At 39.0% G+C, this 25808-nt stretch overlaps 1 protein-coding gene across 1 annotated transcript in view; it reads right to left on the bottom strand.

Moving 5' to 3' along the window:
- Window positions 1-17996: 17996 nt before the first annotated feature.
- The window catches only part of LOC118846538 (sulfotransferase 1C1-like), a 30483-nt gene continuing 22671 nt past the window's right edge, over window positions 17997-25808 (bottom strand). The window contains exons 6-8 of the mRNA XM_036755201.1: window positions 24871-24965; window positions 18617-18797; window positions 17997-18181 (exon numbers count right to left, since the gene is read on the bottom strand). Of these exons, the coding sequence (XP_036611096.1) occupies window positions 18069-18181; window positions 18617-18797; window positions 24871-24965 (389 nt within the window). The 3' untranslated portion in view covers window positions 17997-18068. The remainder of the gene's footprint in view (window positions 18182-18616; window positions 18798-24870; window positions 24966-25808) is intronic.

Here is a 25808-nt window from a genome sequence, read left to right as displayed (position 1 = left end):
CTCTTTGGCTTTTTGGACCTCTTTTGCAATTTGTGATAGTCTATTTTTAAGGTGTTATTTTCATCAGTATTTGGGGGTCTCCTTTAGCAAGCTGTTGACTCATTTTTCATGATTTTCTCATATCACTCATTTCTCTCCCCAGCTTTTCCTCTACTACTCTTACTTAATTTTCCAAATTCTTTTTGAGCTCTTCCATGGCCTGAGACCAATTCATATTTTTCTTGGAGGCTTTTGATATAAGAGCTTTGACTTCATTGTTTTCTTCTTGTTGTATGTTTTGATCTTCTTTGTCACCAAAGTAAGATTCTATAGTCTGAGTTTTTTATGCTGTTTGCTCATTTTCCCAGTCAATTATTTGACTTTTGAGCTCTTTGTCAAGGTAGGATTCTGCTTCCAGTGGAGAGTGCTCTGATCCAAGCTTCAGTGGTTTTGTGCCTCTGTTTTCAGAGACAGTTCTAGGCACCTGTAAATTTTCAGTTCTTCTGAGGTGGTATGATCCAAGGAGAAGTGTCTACTCCTCTCCTGGCCTGTTCTCTGGCCTGTGAGTGACCTCAAACACTCTTTCCTGTCTTGGAACTGTGAAGAGAATTCCCTCTCCATAGGCATCACAAGCTCTGCTACACCAGTGATCCTCTTAACCCCAGGACTGCCACCCAGGACTGCAAGGCAAAGCAAGAGAATCCTGCCTCACCACCAAGAAATAAATTTCTGTGATCAATCACCCTCTGATCAGTCACTTGATTCCCCCCACCATCTGTGGGCCAAAAGCTCCAGAAACAGCTGCTGCTGCTGCCACCACCACCTCCACCACCCTGGGGCTGGGGCCAGACTGCACTCTTCTCTCACCCAGGTCCAACAGAGTGTTCCCACTGATCTTCTATGTTTGTGGGTTTAGAAGTCTGGAAATTGCCACAGCTGCCAGTGATTCAATCCCCTGAGGCCTGTTCCAGCCCTGTGTGTGCCTCCATGACCCGTACTGGACTGTCCTTCACTCCCAGTACAATGCAATAAACCTATCCTTTCGGGTTCATTGCTTCATTTTATCATTTTGTGGGTTCTGTAGCTCTAGAATTTGTTTAAAGTCATTTTTACAAGTATTTGGAAGGTTTGGGGGAGAGCTCAAGCAAGTCCCTGCTTTTACTCTTCCCTCTTCTTCCATCTTCTATCTTGAAGCTGGAAGCCAGAAGAGACTGAGGAACCCAGAGACTCACACAACTCAAAACAAGCTCAAAGAAGACTGAAGAGACTTGAACAGACTTCTTCCACTCTTGTCAACTCTGCCTTGCCCCCCATACAGGTTCATAGCATCAATCCCCATTAATAAGGAGAGAGTCCCATGATAATGGACTTTGGGACTGGGGTTACACATACATATATAAATATATATGAAATACACATAGCAATTCATACAATACAATGGTAGAGGGGATCTAGCAGCCATGGGACTAGAAAAGCTATATGACTTTGAGCAAGAGACTCAATGGCCCTGCTTGTCAATGTCCACATCTATACGATGGGAATGATACCACTCGCAGTGTCTACCTGTGATGAGACTTTTTATGAATAGCAACAGAGAAAAGTGTTTTTAACAAAATTGCTGCATAAATGTGAGCTAACATTATAAAGACCATGCCTTTTTTAAAAATTGGCAATATCTTCTAGGCAGACAATTCAAAAATCACATGACAATTTGGATCATTTTCTGAAAATGTGATAAAAAAAAAAAAACCACTGGTTTCCACAATTTATTTGTCCAATAGAACGAGAAAATGATAGTGTGGACACTAGAGGGAGCCTTTGACATTCCTGGATTTCCACAAAAACAGAAACAGAATTCTTAAAACTGAAGAGCTCTGCACTGGTTAAATTTCTCATATTTTCTGATCAAATTTGATGCTTGACATTAGGTAGCATGGTATCGCCTACTGAATTGTATTCAGATCATTCAAAGATTTTGGTCTCAAGAAGGTGTAGTTGTGCTAGTATTCTTTTTCTAATCAATTCGATAAAAGTAATTCAACATAGAAAATGATGGGGAAAGTAGATAGGGATCCTATCAGCATAGTGCCATGGTAAATTACTCCCAGAACCTCCATTTTGAGGAAGGGCCCAGACTAACCATGCTTCACTCTCCATACTTTGTTATGTATGGAGTTTGGCAGCTTTACATGGGAACTTCAGCTTCCTTCTCCTTTCATCCCTATGGCTATCTTCCTTTGGTGATTTCCTCTATTTTGAGAAAAGGCCCAGACTAACCATATTTCACTGCTCCAGACTTCTCTGCTATCTTCCTGCAAGGTTCATCTGTCTTGTCTCCCCACCCAGCTTTATAGGGCTTTTTGTGTGCTGTCTTTCCCCATTAAAATATAAGCTCTTTGAGGGCAAGACTGACTTTTTATTTATATTTGTCTCTCCAGCACTTAGCACAGTACCTGACACGTCGTAAACACTGAGTACGTATGTTGACTGCCTGACTGGCTTGTTGATTGATTCATCAACATTGGTAATATAGAATTTTGATCAGTCCTACTTTGAGTTGGACATATGCATGCTCTTTGCTCTCTAAAGATACCTTTTCTATTAAAAGAATGGTCCATTATGCTATGACTGTATTGAGGATTATTAAAACTACAACAAATTTTTTTTAAAAACTGAATTATAGTTGACATCACATCTTCATCTGTCCTTCAACTGCTTTATTAACCTAGACCACCTATCTGTCATGTCAAGTAGTTTATAGAGGTGACTTTGGGGCCTTAGAAGGCTAGCTGTAATAAGCCACTTGTAAAGCACATTTAAGATTTACAAAATTGTTCCCTCACAAAAATTCTGTGAGATAAGATAAAGGAACATTATCTTCATTTTACAGATAAGGAAACTGAAGGTCAGAGTGGCTTTCTCAGACTTATGTAGCTAGCAAGTATCAGAGCCAGGCCTCAAATATCTTTACTAAAACAATGCTAGCCATGTCAATCTCCCCCTCAAGAAAAAAAAGCAAGGGTTGTTTAAACAATCAAGTAAAAAGAATAATTTCTTATCTTAGTTTTGTTTCTAAGAGAGTGATTACATACTTCAGCTTCCCTTCCACACATTTTTATTTTTTATAAACCTCCCAGTGGAATTTTATATCACAGCTATTTCACAGCATTTTACCGCTGCTACTTTTGTCAGATTTCAAAAGATTCATTGAATAGCTAACTATGGCAATGAGAAATATGAAATGTAAGATGGTGAATCAGACTTTATTGCACTTCATCATGGTCCAAAGATGAAAAATAAACCCAGGACCAGTACATGTGATAAAAAGGTCACTGTAGGAGAAGCTGAAAGTAACCATCATAGCCAAGACCAGGAAATAACTTTGATGCTCATACATTGGGAAATTACTAACCAAATTGTAGTATGTGAATGTAATGGAATATTACTGTGCCATAAGAAACATCAGATATGATGACTACAGAGAAACACAGAAAAACTTATGTGAATGATGAAAAGTGATGTAAGCTAAGCTAGGAAAACAATATACATACTATAAATGGAGACAACGTAAATGGAAAGAACAGCTATCACAAAATTAAGTAATTTTTTTAAATGAGTGTTGTGAAATTCAAAGTATGATCTACAAAAAGGCAGAGGAGAAAACACCTCCCCAACTACTGCTTGGTAGTGCTCGGGGAGCATGGCAGTATGGAACATCACATATGGAAATAACATGGAACCTTAGGCTTTCCTGGTCCTCACTGCCTGGAAGCCCAGGTAGGTTAGATGTCACTCTTCCTGCAGGGTTTTCAGGTACCCTTAAGGAGACTGGAGGATAGCTAGGCTCTCTGCAAATGCCTCTAGTCCCCTACCAAAATTTTTCCCTCAAGTATAAGGGGGTGGTCCCCTACATCCCAGTTCTTTTTGGCCACTCATAGATTAGCTTTTATGCAGAAATATTTACTTCAAAGGTATAATCACAAATATACAAACTTAGTACCCTAATACTTACTTACTAGTCTGTAAAACGCTAGGCACTTCACTTAACTCAGTTTCCTCATCTGTAAAATGAGCTGGAGAAGGAAAGGGGTCACAAATAGTCAGACAGGACTGAAAAACAGCTAAACAACAGTAGTACTGTGCTCTCCAACTCCAGGTCCCGCCCCTCAGCTAGGCCCTTCGTAACCTCCCATCCCACCTCCAGAAGAAAAAAAAAAAGAAAAAGAAAAAAAATATTCTCCAAGTGAAAACAGAAGAACCAGGGTGTGGAGAGACAGCCATTCAGGGCTTGGCTTGAGGCCTCCCAGACCCAAAGGAGATTTTTTTTCCCCCTGCCCCTCACACCCACCTGTGTGTATAGTCCTGAGTGTCTGTCTTCCATCAGTCTTCCTGCTCTGTTTGTCCTGCCCCACTTGTGTTCCTCCTCCTGCTCTCACTTCTCTGTCCCAAGCCCCAATGTGTCTTTGAAACTTGTGCTGGCCCCCTCCCGCAGGGTACACTGCCCATTCCTACCTCCCTTCCTCCCTCCCTTCCCCATGTCCTTAGGTAAATTTGCAACATGTAAAATTCGCTTTGCAAAGAGTTCTTCAGAAAGGTCCACTTACATGAAGCAAGAATTGTCTGTATACTGTCAGATTTTTTTCTATATATTGATTAGTTTTGCAGAGGTTTTTTTTTTTTCTCTTCTTCCTCTTTTTCTTTTTTCTTTTAAAAAAAGTTCTTTGTTATAAAGGTTGACTCTCTGGAAAAAGGAAAGGGAGAGAGATACAGGGGGGAATTGAATGGATGTAAGATACAAAAAGATACCAGTAACAGCACAATTCTTTATTAAATGTTGAATGAATGATTGAGGAATGAGGAATAGAATAGAACATTGTACACCTCATCCCTATTTGCTACAATTATTGCCTCCATGGCAAGCTGCTGTTGACCTTTCTGGCTAGCCTTTGCCTTTCCTCTATTCCAATTTTATACCAACCAATGAGGACCAGTAGTAATTTTCAATCACTGACATCAGTACCTTAATTCCTCACAAAATTTAGAATTAAATCCAGTTTTTTTGATCGTTGAACCCTTAGTTCAATGACTTTGTGTCCACACCACTATACTAAAATCTTATCTTAAGATGACTCTGGGTTATCAAAAGAACAGAAAACTGAGTCTATCAGGCCTTGCATTGCTGAAATACCTTCAAGTAGAAGGCCAGCTGAGGATTATATGTCTATCATTTTGAGAAGATCTAGAACTAACTTGAAATGAGCTTGGCTCTGTCCCACTGTGCCATCATTCTGGTAGATTTGGGTACTTTTCCTCCTCAAGGTTCGTGTGTCTTGCCTGTGTTGTGTGAGAAATGATTACTTCTCTCTTATATTCATAACCAAGTATTAATTAAGATTTAAGATTTTTTTCTTTCTATTTCCTCATGTAGAAATAAACACCTGTAGGTTATACAGCCAGTCTTTCAAAGACATTACTGACCTTGCCCCAAAATTTACTCACCTAGCCCATGTTGTCTAGGTGGGATTGCTACCCCACCCAGCTAGAAAACCTTACAAAGAGAATCCAATCTAGGTGAATTCCAGCCCATTTTGTTCTACTCAGACAGGTTTGGGTGGAGGGTAGATCCCTTTGAAGATTGCCGAAGGTTGGAGGACTTCTGAGAGTAAAAGTATTATAATCAAAGTCACATTTCCCACTGCTACCCACCAGCCCTCATTAGAATAGGTCTACCTCTCATTATAAAATTAATTCTTTCATTAATTTTTAGCCAATCAGAGTTGATTGCCACCTTTCAGAAGCACCCACTCTTCCAAGGGCATATAGGCATTGAGAGGTCTCTATGATTGTCTTTTGGTTTATGAGAGAAAGCCAAGTGACTATGCTGTTACTAATTCTTTGCTAACCATAATAAATTAAATGATTCATTACCCAGAAATTGTATCTCTTGAACATTTTATACATCACAGCAGACTGCTATCTCTTCACTTTTCCTCTACTGATATCTTTTGTTTTTACATTTATTAAACTTCCCCACCACCCATATCTATTCTGGAAATCCATGCTACATAATGATGAAATAGGAAAAGAAGAAACACAATACAAAAAAAAATTCCTTGTTACCACACCAGTTTTTTTCAAGTTGTAAAAAGTTTTAATTTTAAAAAAGTTTACTTCCCCCATTGAATAATTTTTAAAAAGAAAAAGAAAACCCTCATAGCAAATATTAATTGTCAAGCCAAACAAATTCCCACATTGGCCATTTCCAAACATTTATGCCTTATTCTGTATTTTAAGTCTATCCCCTCTCTTTACGCCACCAACTTCGCATGCCTCCCCTGGAAATATCCTTCCTCTCTATTTTTCTAAAACTCACCTGTTTTAGGAAGCAATTTTTGAAGTCAAATCAATATCATTATTTGGGGAGAGAGCTCCTCCATTTGAGGAAAAGTGGTATGTCTGATAAAATGAAAAAATAACTTAGACTCTCTATAATAAACTATCGTACCATTTTTTAGAATCTACTATCATGTGCGCAGTGCTGTACTGGGCTCCAGTTTAATGTATTTCTTACTGATATATAGGTGTACCCAGGTATACAGACGTAATTCCAAAGGAAAGAGTGTATGGCATATTTACAGAGGGGGGAACCTGCAGCTTTGAGGCCACATGTGGCATTCTAGATCCTTGGGTGCAGCCTTTTGAATGAGTCCAAGTTTTACCGAACAAATCCTTTTATTAAGGGGATCTGTTCTGTGAAGTTTAGATTCAGTCAAAGGGCCGCACTTGAGGACCTAGAGGGCCACATGTGGCCCTGAGGCCATAGTTCCCTACCCCTGGCATAGGATAAGAAAGCCAGCCTCTGGATGCTTCCTTCAGGTGTGTGTGTGTGTGTGTGTGTGTGTGTGTGTGTGTGTGCGCGCGCGCACACATGCATGTGTGTACTATTAGTTGATGTCTCAATTATATGGGAATAAGATAGATTTAACTCCCCTCACTACCATCCCAGTTCGGTTGATGTCATAGCATATACCATATTTCCCCATGTATAAGACGCACCTTAATTTTGGGGCCTGAAATTTGAAAAAAAAATGTATTACATAAAGTTATTGAACTCAAGTTTTATTCATCATAAAATTCATACAAGTCCTCATCACTGTCCAAAGTCCCATCCATTAGCTTGTCCTCATCTGTGTTTGATGACAAATCATTGTCTTCATATATTGCCTCCTCCTCAGTTCCATCTATGGCATTTGAAAGGCCACACTTCTTAAATGACTTAACAACGATCTCAATCTTGATATTATCACAGGATCTTTTCACCCTGGTATAAACTTCTCCTATGGTTGGTTTCTTCGCTTTTGCCTCTCATGGCCTTCTTCTGCCATGGCGTTTTCAGCAGGGTTTCTTCTTCCCATAGCCATTCTCAGATTGTTTTCTCAGTTGGAGGAAGAACAAACTTATGTTCAGCAGCACGATTTCCATTCACTTTTGCAAATTGGATCACTTTTAACTTGAATTCAGCACTATATGAAAATCTTTTCTGAGTCATTTCTGGGCAGAATGTGGCAAACATAACCTAATATATACCGGTAACAAATGCGAAACAGTGAACGCAAAGACAACAAGCACGAAAAAGTGGGAAATGCAAGTAAAAAAAATCTACAACCACTGTACAAGATGCACTCAGTTTTTAGACCCCAAATTTTTTGCAAAAGGGTGCGTCTTATACATGAGGAAACACAGTACTCACAAATGAAGTTTTAATATTTTAATAAGGTATTAACATTCTATCATCCCTTTACGAAATACAAATATCTTTCAAATAAATCAAAAGGAAACAATGTTAAAAACAAATAATGATTCTTGACCCTGTAGGGGTTTAAATCCCTAGATATGGAGTTCACCAGTTCAAGTAGGTTATGGAACAGACTTCTGTGCCTATAAAATAAGGGGAGAGGAGTGATCATTCTCCCACTCCCATTCAGTCATGGTATCTATCATTGGAGCTACTGCATTTCACCACATAATCATTGCAGATTTTATGCCAATTTTTTTTCCAAAAAAGTAGAGTGTGGCCATTATGTGATGTTTTGTTGTTTTTTTTTTTAATTGTGCCAGTATTACTTAAAAATAATTTATTACTAAGCTGTATTGCTGGCAGGTGAACTGTGCAGTCTAACTAGTGTGGGAAGATGCAAATCTTACCATGTCACATGACTTACTCATGGCAGCTTTGCCTGCCCTCCCACTCCCCTTGTGCCCATTCATTGGGTTGAGTGACAATACCATTAGTATTGCAGTGCTCTAAGCAAACCACGCCAACTGGCTTTGGGAAATATACTGTCAATGCATGTGCTCTGAGAATTCTAGGCTTAAGGCTAGCAATGTGAGAGACATAAATGCTTATCCATATGTCACTGAATACATTGCTGCTCTGTTTGCCTTTAAAGTGGCGTGACAAACAGAATTATACCATGGAATAATTACGCGATGAAAGGTTATAAACCAATTTTTGGACTGAAAAGACAGGGTGCAATGATTATGCGGTGGTGACAAGTATGCAGTGAAATACAGTATTTACCCTAAGAATATCATCCAGTTTATAAGCCCTTACAGTACAGCTGATGGCATAAAAGACATACATACATTCCAGACATATATAGACACAAAGAAGCATTCACTAGAGGTTAGAAACAACTACAAGAATCAGAACCTCTGGCAGTAGAAAAGAGAGCTAGATATGGTTTCTATAAAGCTAGTTCTGGCAACTCAGAGTTAATGAGGAGCAGATCCTGAAGGTTCAGTTCAGCTACCTGACCTCTGTGGTGCATGTGGGGGTGAGGGGAGAGCAGTTAGTTTTGTAAAGACTCCACAAAAGAGAAAAGATTTCAAGATCCAATTGTATTGATGGGGTGCTTGGGTGCTTGTGCTTGGACCTCAATCCCAAGATCACATTTCTCCCAGTCTTTTGAAACATTATCCCTGACAGTTTTCTCTCCAGCCCAAGGACACTATGTCTAGCAATAACTCATGAGCAGGCCCCAGTAAAACAAACTACCTTTCCCCATTACAAGAACAAGTTGACCTCTGAAGAAATTCTCTTGTAAAAACAGGACTATCTTATTACCACAGAATGCTCATATATTGATTCCCAAAGTTATCATATTCAATCCAGAGGTCAAGCTATAGTCATCAATTTTCAAAGCTATCTTGCTACAGACATAATAAACCAAAAATATACCCCTAAGAAACCCCTACCCCAAGTTTCCTGTAGTGAATGACACCAGTGGCCAAGGTTGTAAGTTATGACCTAATTAGTATATCTGCCAGATAATCCCCTACTTTTCCCATATAAGTTTTAGCATCATTCTTGTTAAGTTGCAGGTTTCTTGCCCATTATAATAGCATAACAATAAACCTTTGCCACTTTGACTTAAAGAATGCTCGAGTCTGTGATTTCGTTCCAGATGATCCCATCCAGTACTCTGGACCTCGAGGGGTCCCTGAACCTCTCGAACCCCCCTCCAAACCTCATCATTTCCAGAGGAGTGAGTAAGCTTGGAGTGAGTGCCTCTGGCCAAGTTTCCCCATCTACAAGCACCTCATTACCATTGTACCATAATTCTGTTCCGATTCTTCTCATGGGTGTTCTGTGTATTTTTGGAAATTGGGGAATATTTTGTAGTTTATATGGGGAGTATTTTGTAGCTACCGTTATTAACATTATGCTATTTTAGTAAATGCCTTTGGTTTAAGCTATTTGTGTCTACAATCTGACTGCTAATGAGAAGCACACTGATGAGAGCTAATGAGCTATGTCATTTTAAAAGTACAGATCCACTGAGAGTGGCCTAGACCTGGAAGTACCAGTTACCCTCTAGAAACCAAGCTTGTGAGCATGAGGACAACTTTTGGCTGCTACATATATATTTTTAGAAACCATATCTTATCAGTCATAAAGTTTCAATATTACAAATAGACTCCCATCCACAGGTTTGATATATGTTAAATGAGGCCTCAGAAATACAAAATTGAATGCATTAAGGAATAAATGAATGAATGAATGAATGTTATTTTTCATGACTTTAGCTAAAGAGAAAAAAGAACACCTGAGTTCAAATGACAAAAATTTGAAAACTTTCTCTTTCCTAATGCCTTCATGTTCACTTTTTCCAGAATTGATTTGGCTTTACCATGTATCCAACCTCTATTCACAAATCTTCACGTCTCTGGATGTCACTTAGCCAGCCAGAATTAATCAGTTATCATAACAATGCAAGAGTATATTTACTTAAAATAGAATAAGAGAAAAAAAGATTAGACTCAAGCAGTAAAAAGAAAGATTAGACTTAAGCAGTAAATACATCATTGCTCAAAATATAATTTCCCAAACAACCAAAAAATGTAGGCAATGAATCTTCGCATCTCTACTTCTTCCTGGGCCAGGGACTGTATGCAAATACAACATGAAAAAAAGAAATGGTTTGTTTGTCCATTTTATTAGTATTCTGTATTTATCTGTATCATCATAATACAGCAACCTAGAAAAAGGCAAAAAGGTGTTAGCCACTCGCCCAGCAACTAAACCCAGGGACTTCAGATTTTGAAATGTGCTACCACTCAGTGCTCCATCTGCTCAAATCATTGAAGTCCTATAACGGCTTCTCAGAACAAAACATATGGCTGAAAGAATAACTTCAGCAATTGCTTTCTGGCATGATCAATCAAATACCTACCTGTGATAGCACCAAGAGTTCCAGGCAGCTTTCTGGCTGTGTATCTATTTTCCTGTTACTTCTCTTCCAGCACCCTACTTAGATCTTCACACACTCTATCTCATGAGAGGTCATGTCCCATCTCCCAAGAAGCACAATGCAAGCATTCTCTTGCAAAGTCTACATTGAGACATTGTACGTTTTGGGGTAGCGACATTCTGACCTGTTTACACAGGCTTATGGAGAATGCAGCCTCCAAGAAAAGCAGGCCCTCCCTTCATGAAGTTTAATTAGTAATTTGATAAGCTTAGAGGTGGCTCTCAAAAGCAACAGAGAAGTTAGAAAGTGCTTAAAGATACTAACTTTAAAGAAGAAAATCCATATTACTTTTTTATAAGTTAATTTTTTTGAGCATCTGCTTTTAAAACTTTGAGTTCCAAATTCTCGCCCCTCTTCCCTCCCCACCCACCCTCCCTAAGAAGGCAAGCAATTCAACATAGGCCACACACGTATCATTATGTAAAACCCTTCCACAATACTCATGTTGTGAAAGACTAACTATATTTTGCTCCTTCGTATCCTATCCCCCTTGATGCAATTTTTTCCCTTGACCCTGTCCCTTTTCAAAAGTGTTTGCTTTTGATTATCTCCTCCCCCTATCTGCCATCCCTTCTATCATCCCCCTTTTTTATCTCCTTCCTCCTTCTTTCCTGTGGGGTAAGATACCCAAGTGAGTGTGTATGTTATTCCCTCCTCAGATCAAATCTGATGAGAGCAAGATTCACTCATTCCCCCTCACTTACCCTCTCTTCCCTTCCTTCAGAGCTGCTTTGTCTTGCCACTTTTATGTGAGACAATTTAAATTTAATTTTGTTTTTTAGATATCATCCCTTCATATTCAACTCACCAAGTGCCCTCTGTCTATAAATATATAAGTATACATATATACAAATACATATTATATATATATATATGTATGTATGTGTGTGTGTGTGTGTGTATTCCCTTCAGCTACCCTAATACTGAGGTCTCATGAATTACACACATCATCTTTCCATGTAGGAACATAAACAAAACAGTTCAACTTTAGTAAGTCCCTTATGATTTCTCTTTCTTGTTTACCTTTTCATGCTTCCCTTGATTCTTGTCTTTGAAAGTCAAATTGTCTATTCAGCTCTGGTCTTTTCACTGAGAAAGCTTGAAAGTCCTCTATTTCATTGAAAACATATATTTTTCCCCGAAGTATTTTGCTGGGTAGGTGATTCTTGGTTTTAATCCTAGCTCCATTGACCTCTGGAATATCATATTCCAAGTCCTTTGGTCCCTTAATGTAGAAGCTGCAAGATCTTGTGGTATCCTGATTGTGTTTCCACAATATTCAAATTGTTTCTTTCTGGCTGCTTGCAGTATTTTCTCCTTGATCTGGGAACTCTGGAATTTGGCAACAATATTCCTAGGAGTTTCCTTTTTGGGATCTTTTTGAGGAGAAGATCCGTGGATTCTTTCAATTTCTATTTTACCCTCTGACTCTAGAATATCAGGGCAGTTCTCCTTGATAATTTGTTGAAAGATGGTATCTAGGCTCTTTTTTTGATCATGGCTTTCAGGTAGTCCAATAACTTTTTAAAATTATCTCTCCTAGATCTATTTCCATGTCAGTGATTTTTCCAATGAGATATTTCACAATCTTCCATTTTTTCCACTCATTTGGTTCTGTTTTATAATATCTTGATTTCTCATCAAGTCACTAGCTTCCATTTGCTCCCATCTAATTTTTAAGGTAGTATTTTCTTCAGTGGTCTTTTGGCCCTCCTTTTCCATTTGGCAAATTCTGCCTTTCAAGGCATTCTTCTCCTCATTGGCTTTTTGGAGCTCTTTTGCCATTTGAGTTCATCTATTTTTTAAGGTGTTGTTGTCTTCAGTATTTTTTGGGTCTCCTTTAGCAAGTCATTGACTTGTTTTTCATGGTCTTCTTGCATCTTTCTCATTTCTCTTCCCAATTTTTCCTCTACTTCTCTTACTTGCTTTTCCAAATCCTTTTTGAGCTTTTTCAGCGCCTGAGACTAGTTCATATTTTTCTTGGAGGCTTTTGATGCAGACTCTTTGACTTTGTTGACTTCTTCTGGCTGTATGTTTTGTTCTTCTTTTTCACCAAAGAAAGATTCCAAAGTCTAAGTCTGAATCTGAGTCCGTTTTCACTGCCTGGCCATGTTCCCAGCCAACTACTTGACCCTGGAGTTTTTCAGTGGGGTATGACTGCTTGTAGAGTATAGAATATTTTGTCCCAAGCTTGAGGGACTGCGCCATTGTTTTCAGAGCTATTTCTACACAGCAAGCTCTGCCACACCAGCACTCCTCCTCACCCAAGAATCTCCAACCCAGACCATGACTCAGATCTAAGCAGGCTCTGCACTCCCACTCTGATCAGCCACTTAATTCCTCCCACCAGGTGGGCCTGGGGCTGGAAGCAACTGCAGCTGTGGTTCTGTAGCTGCACCACCTCTGCTTCCCCCAGGGTGGTGGCTGACCATGAACTCCTTTCACTCTGTCCCTGTAGTTTTTTCCCACTAACCTTCTCTGTTGTCTTTGGTGTTTGTGGGTTGAGAAGTCTGGTAACTGCCACAATTCACTGATTCAGGGCACTAGGGCCTGTTCCACCCAGCTACTGGTCTGGTTGGTCCAGGCATGTTCCACGCTGGGCTCTGCTCAGCTCCGCTCCCAGTTCCGTGCAATAGACCTTACCCAGTGACCATTCAGGCTGTCCTGGGCTGGAGTCCTGCTTCCTTCTGCTATTTTGTGGGTTCTGCAGTTCTAGAATTTGTTCAGAGCCCTTTTTATAGGTATTTGGAGGGTACTGGGGGTAGCCTTAGGCAAGTTCCTGGTTTCCAGCTGCCATCTTCTTGGGCAATAGCTCTATTCTTTCATTCTTAACAATGGATTTGTGATGGTGTCAGAATGGAGATTATTATTTTTTCCATTTTCCTAAGAATTCTCACAGTAAGTTGATGAAATTAACTAAATTAATTAATTTAATTTTTGTGGGCATTTCTTAAGACCTGCCATTTAAATAATATACCACTTTCTTCTCCTACCGCCAGTCAGTTCAGTAACTTAGGGTGGGGGGACAAAGGCTTTGCTTCCAGGGTAATGGCCTAGGACATGGACTGATCTCTTTGTGCAAAGGGAAATGTCTTTTCCTGGTGCAGCTGCACAAGAATTCCTTATTACCACTCTGTATTTTAGGAAGCTTAAATGAGACAGACACGAGTTGCTAATAAGTATGCCAGGACTATAGAAGAATGTCTTAGTTTTAGAAGAATGGATAAACTGGTTTTAGGTGATTTAGAATTATAGAATTATACCAGTAAGAGTAATTAAATGTTTACCTCCCCTATCCCTTTAATTAATGTCTTGTTAGCTTTTACATGCTGTTTCAGGAGTGAATTTAAATTATTGGTGGTTATAGTATATGAAGCTAATTTACTGTGTGCATGTGAGAGACAAAGAGAGAAAAAGAGATAAAGAGACACTGAAATAGAGAGAGGAGAGAGGGAGAGGGAGAGAGAGAGAGAGAGAGAGAGAGAGAGAGAGAGAGAGAGAGAGAGGACACAGAGACAGACACAGAACCAGAGAGAGAGAGACAGAGAGAGAGAGGAGAGAGGGAGAGAGAGAGAGAGAGAGAGAGAGAGGGAGAGAGAGAGAGAGAATATGGATCTGGGAATAATCTGCACAGAAATGATATTTAAAAGATATTTAAATCCATGGAAATGATGAGATCACTAAGTGAAGGTAGAGATAGAAGAAGGTCCAGACTAGAGCCTTGAACACAACCCTATTTAGTGGTCATAGCATGGATGATGATCCCACAAAGGACACTGAGGAATGGTCAGTCAAGTAAGGAGAAGAACCATTCCTTGCACTTTCCACTGAGGAAAATTTCATGTTATTTTCAGTTCTAATGCCAGATGTGTCATTATCATGATATTATTTAGTGGGAGATTACATACATACATGTCATTCGAACAAAATTGGCTTTGGGGATAAATGTTTGCAGGTAGGTTAAAGAATGGCTTTGTGATTTATTGTGGATGCAAGAGAACCATTCCATAGTATTTCCACAAACATTTTATCTAGGTATATGACTTTATGAAGTCTTCTTTCAAATACTTATACAAATTCCCTTTGATTTCAAAGTGCTATGTGAGAAGAAAGTTGTGCCAGTGTTTGGTGATGATGATTTGGAAGAGACTAGATGAATGATCAGCCCTGAAGTTAGGTTTAAGGGGGCACTTTGGGTTTTGATAAGTATGAAATATGTCTCTTATAGTTGAGAGGTAAAATTATAAGGCTGTTCATTGGACTTAGATGAGAATTTGAATCCATAACAAAGACTGAGCATTTACTCCATATAAGATGATAAGATGGGGGATGGGTACACGAGGAAGTAAAAGACAAAGTGGCTTTCTACAGTGGGCTTAGGATCTAATTAGGAAGATGAGACCCTGGAGCATTAAAAAGTTGAAAAACAATACTAGCAAAGAACTGGAAACTGCAGGGATGACTGTTAATTGGTTAATGGCTAAACAAATTATGGTATATGTTCATGATGGAATATTACTCTGCTTTAAGAAATGATGAGCTCAATGATTTTAGAAAAGCATGGAAGGATCTCCATGAAATAATGAAGAACAAAATGAGCACAACTAAGGGAACATTATACACCATTACAGAAGTATTGTTTTAAGAACAACTTTGAGCAACCAAGCCATTCTGACTACGATAAATAGCCGAATCAATCTCCAAAATCCTACGAAGGAAGACCCTGTTTGGATCCAGAAAGGAGTATGGCTGTGCTATAGGAAATGATGAGTGGGTTGATTTAGAAAAACATGGAAGGACTTGGGACTATGAGAGAAAATACTATCCACCTTTAGAGAAACAGATGATAGAAAGAAATAAGCATAGTACAGTCTTGTAATATGTGTATGAGTGAATATATATACATATGTGTATGTTTATGGATATCTATGTATAAACATGCTTAATTGTATCCTTCTTTAGGGTAGTAGGGGAAGGAGGGGAAAAAATAAAGTTAAAAAGAGCACACGAGAACAAAAGAAAACCAACAAGGAAGTGAAGACAAGCTAGGCAGCTTCGAAAACAATGTTTAACACTTATTATATAGATTGTCTTGAAATGGAAATTTATTATTCATATTGAATCCTCTCTTATGGTCTGCTATGTACATGGCAATGTTTTTTTTTTCTTTTCTCATTTTTTATTTAAGTGTAAAATGAAAAAAAAAATTACCCAAAAAGTAAAAAAAAAACATTACAAGACGGAGTATTTTAAATACTCACTGAGCATAATGTAGTTGATAGAATGCTAGCCTTGGCGTTAGGAAGATCTCTGATACTTACTACCCTTGAGACTATGGGCAAGACAAATGACTTCTCTGAAGCTTCAGTTTCCTCATCGGTAACATCAGCGAGTTGGGCTGGATGCCCTATCAGGTCCATTCCACCTTTAAATCTGTGCTCCTATGAGAGGTGTGTACAACACATGCTATAGGGAATGAGAACAGGGAGAAATTCCTATGGCCTGGCATGATTAGGAAAGCCTTCATGGAGTAGGGCAGAGTTATCTGTCATTGGCAGTGGTGAGGGCAGGACATGTAATTCCATTTGGGAATGGTATGACTAAATGCATATTGCTCAGAACATATGAACCATATTGGAGACATAGCAAACAGTTTAATCATTTCTTATCAGTAGTCCAATTTTGTTGAAGCAATAACTTAGCATAGAGAAATGAGGTTGAAAAGGCAGGCTTGTTTGAGCTTTTGAAGGACTTTAACTGATAAGGCCTTTGATGATTCTAGAAGAGAGAGTGAGGCTGACAACTTTGTTTAACTCTGGCTCCCTCCAATTTACAAGACATCACCCTCTGATGTTATTGGTCCTCTTCAAAAATGAAGGACAGAAAATAACTTATCTTGTACGTACCAATGGCTCACTATTATCTCCAGGATGAAAGATACAATCCTGTTTTGCTTTTAAAATCCTGTATAACCTGGCCCTTTTCTAGCTTTACAGCCTTCTTACACCTTACTCTCCTCCCCACATCCTGTGATCCAATAATATTTTTTTTGTTCCTCAGATACAATACCCCATAGTCCATGTATTTTCATTGCCTATGTCCTATGCCTGGAATACCTTTCTTCCTCATCTTCCTCCAGGTCTCAGCTAAAGTTCAGCTTCTGTAAGAATTCTTTGCCAGTCATTCTTAATCTTGGTGCCTTTCCTCTGAGATTACCTTCAATCTATCCTATATCCTGTTTGTACATAGTTACTTACATGTTTTCTTCCTTATTTTACTGTAAGCTCCTTAAAATCAGGGCCTGGTTTAGAATTTTTTTTGGCTTTTCTTTATATCACTAGTACTAATCATAGTGTCTGGGAGATGCTTATTAAAAATTAGTTGACTGTGAATACACACACACATATTTGTTGTTCTTGTTTAGTTGTTTTCATTTGTGTCTGATTCTTTCTGGCCTCATTTGGGATTTTCTTGACAAAGCTCATTTTATAGATGAGGAAACTGAGGCAAAAAGGCTTAAGTGACTTGCCCAGGGTCACATAGCTACCAAGTGTCTGAGGCCAGGTTTGAACTTGGGAAGATGAGTCTTCCTGACTCCAGGCCCAGCACTCTACCTACTGTGCCACCTAGGTCACATACACACACACATTCTCATGCATGTGTGCACACATATATACACACATATACACGTGTGTGTATAGACACATACATACACATACGTGTGAATATACATATAAACACATAAATGAAATATCTATCTCTATATATGTGTATATTTGTAGACAAGGTATTCTAAAAGTCTTGGTGTGGTTTTAAGCTATTGAGGCTTAAAATTGCAATAAGACTATGTACATGTGTATATGTATATAGCTGTGTATATGTGCATAATATACTATAGATATATATGTATACAGACATAAAACATATTTAAACACATGTACATACATATATAGATATAAGCATATTTATGGCTATATATGCACATCTACATCTACATACCTAGATATAGTTACCTCCTCTTGCTAGATTATAGAAAGTCGCTGAAGCAGGGATTGTTTAATTTTTGTCTTTGTATCACCAGTGCCTATCAGGGCTTAATATGTAATAGTGCTTAATAAAGCTTATTGATGGATTAATTGATAAGAGACTAGAGTTCTGGTAGAAAGAGCAAGACAGGAAAAGGGCATTTGTGGTTTGATGTACATGTGGCCATGAGGTTTAATGGGGAGAAAAATCCAGGGAAAATTTTTAGGTGAGCTACCATCATTTCCTTCCTTATATCTCTGTGCGAAAAGTCAAAGTGGTCCCTGCCATCTTCTTCTTGTAGTCTTCATCAAATTTCTCATTCTGGGCAACAGTAAAATGGTTCTTCCAGTCCCCTGGCATTCCTGAAACAAAGCAAAACCATGTTATTAAGCTATCAAGGTAGAATTTTTTTAAATGGGCATATATTCATAAGTCTTTTAATGAATGGGAGATAGAAATTTTGCTTTTCAAGGAACACATGGGGATGTCACTGACCAGAATATATAAGGTTCAATAATAGGTTAGATTTGTATTGAATCTTATTTCATCTTTACAACAATCTTGTGATATATCGGGTTAGGAAAAATCACCTACTTTTAATAGTTGAGTAAGTTGAGAGGCAAAGACTCATGGTCACATGGGTTACTGGTAGAGTTGGTTTTCTGATCTAATTCTGCTGCTCTTTCTGCAGTGTTATGCTTTCTCTCCACAATATTCAGTGTTAAGGGAATTCTTAGACAAGTTACAACTAGCATGCGTTGGGGTTTGACTTCTCACAGAAAATGAACTTAACGCACCTTTCCTCATGAATGGTGAAATGGAGTGATCCATTATGCTTGAAGGCAGCGTAGTATAGTTTGCCATAGGATTTTGCTTCATGATATCAAAAGAGGTGTGATAGATGATCTTATTGAGGATTTTCTCTGGTAAGTCCTTCTCCAGGAACTTTAAAATCTTCTGGATTTCCCGCTTTGGGTTCTAGGTGAGGAGAAGCCAGTAAAAAATATAAAATAAGTAGGATCTTCTAAGAGGCACAGAGCCCTGCCATTTCTGTAAATGTGGCCACAGGATCATAAACTTAGAGCCAGTAGGGACCTCAGAGGTCATCTAATCCAATCCAAGGTCAGTCAATAAGTATTAAAAAATGTATTTTGTTTTTATCAGTCAAAATTCCCATCCTTACCTCCCCCTCCCACACTAATTGAGAATGCAAGAACAATAAACATTTGTAGTCAATCAAAGCAAATGTCTATAATGGCCATATCCAAAGCATTTTGTCTCATTTGACATTATGAATTCTTCACTTCTGTATCAGGAAGTGAGTAGCACATTTCATCATTAATCCTCTGGAATTGTGGTTAGCCATTACTCTAAAAGTTCAGCAGAACAATATTCCATACCGTTTATATACTGTAACTTGATCATACATTCTCCAGTTTATGGGCACTCCCTCAGATTCTTATTCTTTGTCACCTCAAAAGAATCGTAAATATTTTTGTACATCCTTAGAGTCTATTTCGCTTAGGATGAATCCTTCCCTAACTTTAACCTCTCCCCTTTCTCTACTTCTTTGAATGAAATATATTTCTGCACTAAACAGTTTGTGTGTCCTTCCTTCTGACCAGTTTCATTGAGAATGAGGTTCAAGTGTTAGTTACTTCTCTCCATCCTGTCTTCCACGTTTGTATTGATGTCTACTTGAGCACTCTGATTATGTGAGATAATTTTCCCTAACCTTCCTTTCCCTCCCCAGTCCCCAGTGTATTCCTCTCCCTATCTTTCCATTCTTTTCTTAAGATCATCAGGACATAACAGAGCCACTGATAGGCCTTGTCTAATTGGACTCCCTCTGTGAACTCTGATGATGAAAAAGTTCAAAGAGGATGCATGTATCGTTTCCCCATATTTGGATATGAGTAGTTTTACTTTGATTAGTCCTTTAGCATTATTCATTCATTTTTACCTTTTTATGTTTTTCTTCATGTCTGTGTTTGAATTTCAAATGTCTCTATAGCTCTGGTCTTTTCATTAAGAGTACTTGGACATCCTTTGTTTCATTAAAGGTCCATTTTTTCCTCTGTAGTATTACATTCATATTTGTTGGGTAAGTTGTTCTTGCATATAAGCCCATAACTTTTGATTTATGGAAAATTTTATCCCAAGTTTTCTGCTACTTTATAGAAGTGGCTGCTAAATCATAAGTGTGGCTGACTGTGGCACTTTGGTACTTAGGTTCTTTCTTTGTAGTGTATTGCAATATTTTTAATTTGACCCGACTCCTTTAGATTTTGGCTATGATGTTTTGGCGTTTCTTTTAGAAAATGATGGAAAGATTCTTTTTATTCCTACTTTGCCCTCTGATTCTAAGAGATCTAGGCAGTTTAAAAAATATTGAAATATTATGTCTAGGCTCCTTTTTTTTGGTCATGATTTTCAGTTAGTCCAATGATTCTTTATTTTTTTGTTCATAATATATTCTCAAGGTTAGTGGCTTTTGCTATGAGATATCTTATATTTTCTTCAACTTTTTCACTATTTTGACTTTTTTGTCTGTTTGTTTTGTGAGGCATTTGGGGTTAAGTGACTTGCCTAGGGTCACACAGTTATTAAGTGTCAAGTATCTGAGGCTGGAACTTAACTCAGATTCTCCAGATCCAGTGCTCTACCCAGTCACTGCCTACCTGCCCCTTGACTTTGTTTTAAAAGTTTTGTTGCTTCATGGAATCATTGGCTTTCATTTCGTCCATTCTAATTTTCAGAATCTGTTGCTTAGGCAAAATTTTGTACCTTTTGTGACAAATTATTAATTCTATTTCCAATTCTGTCTTTCATAGCTTTCATTTCTTTTCTAGTTTTTCCTTGAGTGCTCTCATTTCCTTTCTAAAAATATTTTAAAATTCTTAAAATAACCTCTTTCTTCATCTCTCCCAGTCATTCTAGTCAAATTTGTGGCCAAGCTGTGTTTTTTCTCTGAGACTTTGCTTTTGACTGTTTTGAAGTAATTTTCTTCTTCTGCTTTTATCTCTTGGACTACTCTAATATCATAATAGCTCTTTAAGGTGGGATTATTTTTTTATTTGCTCATTCTTCTAGTTTACTTCTTGACTTTGGGCTTGACATGAAGGACTGGTCTGGGCTTGTTCTGTTGCTGCATTCTTGAGGTACTAAGTGTAATGTTATTCCAGAATTTCAGGGACAAGGTGGAGACCTGAACTTTAAATATTCCTGAAGTGGTCTGATCCAGGGCAAAGTCTGATTTCTGTTCCCTTGGCCTGAGAGCTATATTTTTTTTTGACCTGGGTTTACTTCTGAGAAAGAGCAGACTATTACTGGACTCAGTCGTTTTCAGATATCTGGAAAACTCTATTGTCAGTGTCAGAATTGTAGCATCCCCTTTAGTCTAGAATTCCTGCCTTACTAAATTTTAGGGTGGTCGACATGCTGCAAATAAGACTGGGCTCTATATTTAGTGTCTGGGTCATACCACTACTGCTTTAGGCCTCTGAACTTCCTCTTTTCTTGGTATATAGTCCAGGCTCTCCCTACTTGGGAATGCCACCCCTGAAGGCAAGCCCTCTTTTTAGTCCACCCAGAAACAGTAATGGGTGACAATGTTGCCAGTTTATATCTGTAGCCACCACAGTGTGGTGTCATGGTAATGGTCTGGGACCTCCTCTTGCCTCCTTCCCAGCCTCTCCCTAGGTGCTAGAGTGCTCCAAGGCCAGTATGCTATTGGCCCCACCCTGTTCCCCTTGCAGATCTCCCTGTCTGTTTCCCTATGCCAAGCTGGACTAGACAAAGGTCTTGCTGAATCTTTCTGGATTTCTCCATCAGGATTTGTTTAGTGCATTTTTACATGTTAGTGGAAGAGTTTTGTGGAGGGGGAAAGGAAAAGAATAAGCATTTCTATAGCACACATTATGTGCCAGGTACTGAGTGCTTTTTTTAAAAAAAATTTTGGAGGGGGAGGGCAGGGCAATGGGGGTTAAGTGCCTTGCCCAAGATCACACAGCTAATAAGCGTGTCAAGTGTCTGAGGCTGGATTTGAATTCAGATCCTCCTGACTCCAGGGCTAGTGCTCTACTCACTGCACTACCTAGCTGCCCCATGAGTGCTTCTCTTTTAAACAAATGTCTTTACTGCTTCCAGCAAGTGCTAGGCTTCTGGCCACATTGATTCTGGATTCCAATAAGAGTTTATTAAATGTTTGCCTTATGCCAAGTATTCCTCTCTCAACTTTGCAGACTTTCTCTTCCACGCCATAAAGGCCTTCACACCCAGGTAGTTCACTTTATGTCTGGATTTCTCACAAGAGAAGTATCCTTTATCTTTGGGGCCCATTCCTCTAATTGGCTGGATCCACCCAGAGCCTCCGTTTTAAGAAAAGTGCTCAGGTCGGCCTTATCTTCCTTTCTTTCCAGGTTCCACTCCTGACTCTCTTACTCTATTGTGCCTTGAGCTTATTAACTTCCTTTGCGTATTGTTTTCCCTCATTAAATTTGAATTCCTTGAGGACAGGGACTGTATGTTCCATAAATATTAGAATCCACCCCAAATGTTCATATGCACTCTTTGTGCCTGACCTGTGGTAGAACATTCTGAGCTTGTATTGGTCTAATCAGCCACAATCTGGCACACTGAGACTTGAATCTACCATAGTGATGTCATTTTAGTCCTCTTCAAGAATGAAGGACAACAACCAACGGCAAATACATGTTTTCTGCCCTCAAGGAAAGTACATTCTAACAGAGGAGAAGGTGTGCAAATAAATAGGCACATATCAGATATATACAGACTAGATGGAAAGTAATTTCAGACAACTTGGTAGCCACTAGCAGCTGGGGGGATGGAAAAGGTCTATTGCTGGAGGTCAGATTTAAGCTAAGTCTTGAATGAGGCCAAAGAGGCCAGAATATAGAAGTGAGGAGAGAGAGCTTTCCAGGCACGGGGAAGCCTTGTAAAGGCATGGAATCGAGAGGTGCAGTGTTATCTGTGGGGAATGTCAAATAATCCAGTGTAGCTAGAGCAAAACGTACATAAAGAAGACTTATGTAAAAAGACTGGACAGATAGGAAGGTGCCAGGGTATGAAGGGTTTTAAATGGTGATTAGAGGACTTAATATTAAATCCTAGAGTGTGTGGGTTGGATAATTGTGAAGACTTCACAGGGTATGTCTAATGGAGAGGTTCTGGGATTTGGCCTTGTAATTTTGGGAAGGCATGCCCTTCCCTCTCTCTCTCAGATGTTAGAAGATAATGAACTTCCTGTGAGCTATTTGTTCTCTGCTCTGGGAAGGGTCTCTCCTTCCCCCATCCCATTTCTCCCCCTAGACTTTCAGACGCCACCCTGGCAGTTGAGTTCTGATAGGGAAAACCTGGACGAACTGGATCAATCTTGGTCCTCTGTGTAGTTTTCGCACCTAGACTGTAAGCCCACCCCCCCTCCCCCCCAGCCAATGGTGAGAAGGGATAGAGGTGGGTGGGAATCTTCTTCGTTAAGACTATAAATTAAGGAAGGTTCTCTTTTACCTTGCCTCCTCCCTTATGGAGGTGTGCCCAAGTCTTGCAAGGTTTGTATAATAAATTTACTTTGTTTCTCTTAAAGATGTCTCTCCTATTATTTAAAGATTCTGTCCCATACATAGAGGTAATAGGGAGCCACGGAATTTAAAGAGTAGGGGGATGACATGGGTAGAAGGATCACTTGGGTAGCTATCGTCTTTCCAGAAAAAGTAAACTTCCAACAATAATTCCCTGTTAGGACTCTGAGCTCCTTTAGAGGAGGGATTGTTCTTCGTTCTGACTGTGAATCACTCTAGTCCCACATAATTCCAGGCACACAATAGGCTCTTAATAAATGCATGTTGAATGAATGAATGATGTAGCGTCACTGTGACTTTGGACGACTTCCACTACTCTGTTTAGGCGTACTACTTGGTATCATCAGCACCGATGAAATTAAATCCCTGGGATTTATGGCTGGGATCAAACCCATTTGAGAATGTGTAGACAAAGAAGCCTGTATCATCTGATGCAATTCAATTAAATTTATTAAGTGTTTATTGTGCTAGGCTCTGGGGAATCAAAGTGAGAAAAACCAAACCAAAACCAAACCAGTGCCTGCCTTCAAAGAGCTTCATGGGCCCAATATCCACCTGACCAACTTCTTCCCTACCACTGTACCCTTAGGATTTCTGGCCCTTTCCAATGGCTCTGGAGATGAACTGTTTTTTACATGTTGTCTTCCCTACCCTTCCACCCCAATTAGAAAGAAACTACTTGAGAGCAAGGATTTCTTGTTTTTGTTTGTTTGTACCCTCAGTGCTTAGTGCAGTGTGCCTAGCACGTAGTAAGTGCTTACTTATTTTTTTAATTCATTCATTCATAATCTGAAAAGAAGTGACACAGAGCATAGGACAAGGTGACTGTAAAAACTTAAGGATAAACTGGTAACTGAGCGTTAGACCAAGGGAAAATTAACAATGGAAAACATTTGGTTAACTCACAATTAAGGAGGAAAAGGAATTAATAAGAAGAGAATGAGGCAAAAATAATGGAAGGAAAAAATTCACCTCATAGGCATTTGGTAAGAAATCTTCATAATACCATTCAGAGCCCTAACAGGGAATTATTGTTGGAAGTTTACTTTTCTGGGAAGACAATGTCATAAAAACCATTGCAGAAACTTGGAAATAATGAATTTTCCTTTAAGGAGGGAAATAATAGCTGTGTAAGTGTTGGAAGGGCTCTCACTGGAAGAAGGATTACATTTATTCTGCTTGCCCCTAGAGGGAAGAAATTGAAAAGAGGCAGATAGAGTCTTAATAAAGTCTAACAAACAACTGCAACTATTGAAATGTAAAATGGACCAACTAAGGAAGTTGTGAGTGGTCCCGCATCAGTGGTTTTTAAGAAAAGGTTGGATGAATACCTGTCAGGGACATTGTAATGGTATCCTTGGACTCTCTGACTCTGAGGACCCTTTTCACTGTGATTCTGTAATTCTGCAACAAGGCTGGTTCGGTCCGTGAACATTGACTCTGTTACCCACCTCTTTCATGTCTTCATAGAACAGATAAAGAATGGGGTGCTTTTCTTTTGCATCCCACCATCCTTTCACATGATCATACCAGGAACCCCAGACCACTGGAAGCGAATGGAAGGAAACAGAACAGTTAGCATCATTTGTGCCAATTGTGGAATGATGACTCATATTCTATAGCCTGACAAAGTATATACTCAATCACTGTTGTCGACCTTACTGACTACTTAGAAAAAGGCTAGATGAGAATTTTTGGTCAATTCAATTAGTAAACAGTATCACAAGGATCATAGATTTTTCTTTGTACCAGAAATAACAATACATATGTAAGTGAATGTGTATATATATATTCATACAATTTGTTGTTGTTGAGTCATTTCAGTCATGTCTGACTCTTTGTGACTCCATTTGGGGTTTTCTTGGCAAAGATACTGGAGTGTTTGCCCATTAACTTCTACAGCTCATTTTACAGATGAGGAAACTGAGGCAAACAGATTCACACTGCTAGTAAGCGTCTGAGGCCAGATTTGAAGTCAGGAAGACTCATCTTTCTGACTCCAGGCCTGATGCCCTAGCCACTGTAACACATAACTGCCCACTAGTAGTATACAGTTATTAGAAGAATCCAGATACTTCCCTTCATCTCCAACATCTTCAGTTTTTTATGCTTGGTCTTTTTTTGTCAATGATTGGTTGAGTTTGAAAAATTGTGTGGACATATCAAAAGAAGGCTGAAGCGAAGGTCACAACCCGTGAAAATTCCTCTATTAAAAATATTCCATTCTCTGCATGATAGTGGCAATGGTGGGAGCAATGTTAATTCATCAGTAATTGCCTATATAGGGAACTCTCTACTTGTCAGACCACTCTCTTGACAGTCCTTCATGCTCATTCTTACCTTTGTGCCCTTGAGCTTAGAGTAATATAGGCAGGGTGATATGATGGAA

This window comes from Trichosurus vulpecula, chromosome 4, assembly GCF_011100635.1.
Source record: "Trichosurus vulpecula isolate mTriVul1 chromosome 4, mTriVul1.pri, whole genome shotgun sequence".
Classification (NCBI taxonomy): Eukaryota; Metazoa; Chordata; class Mammalia; order Diprotodontia; family Phalangeridae; genus Trichosurus; species Trichosurus vulpecula.
This window is presented reverse-complemented; position numbering and strand designations above follow the sequence as displayed.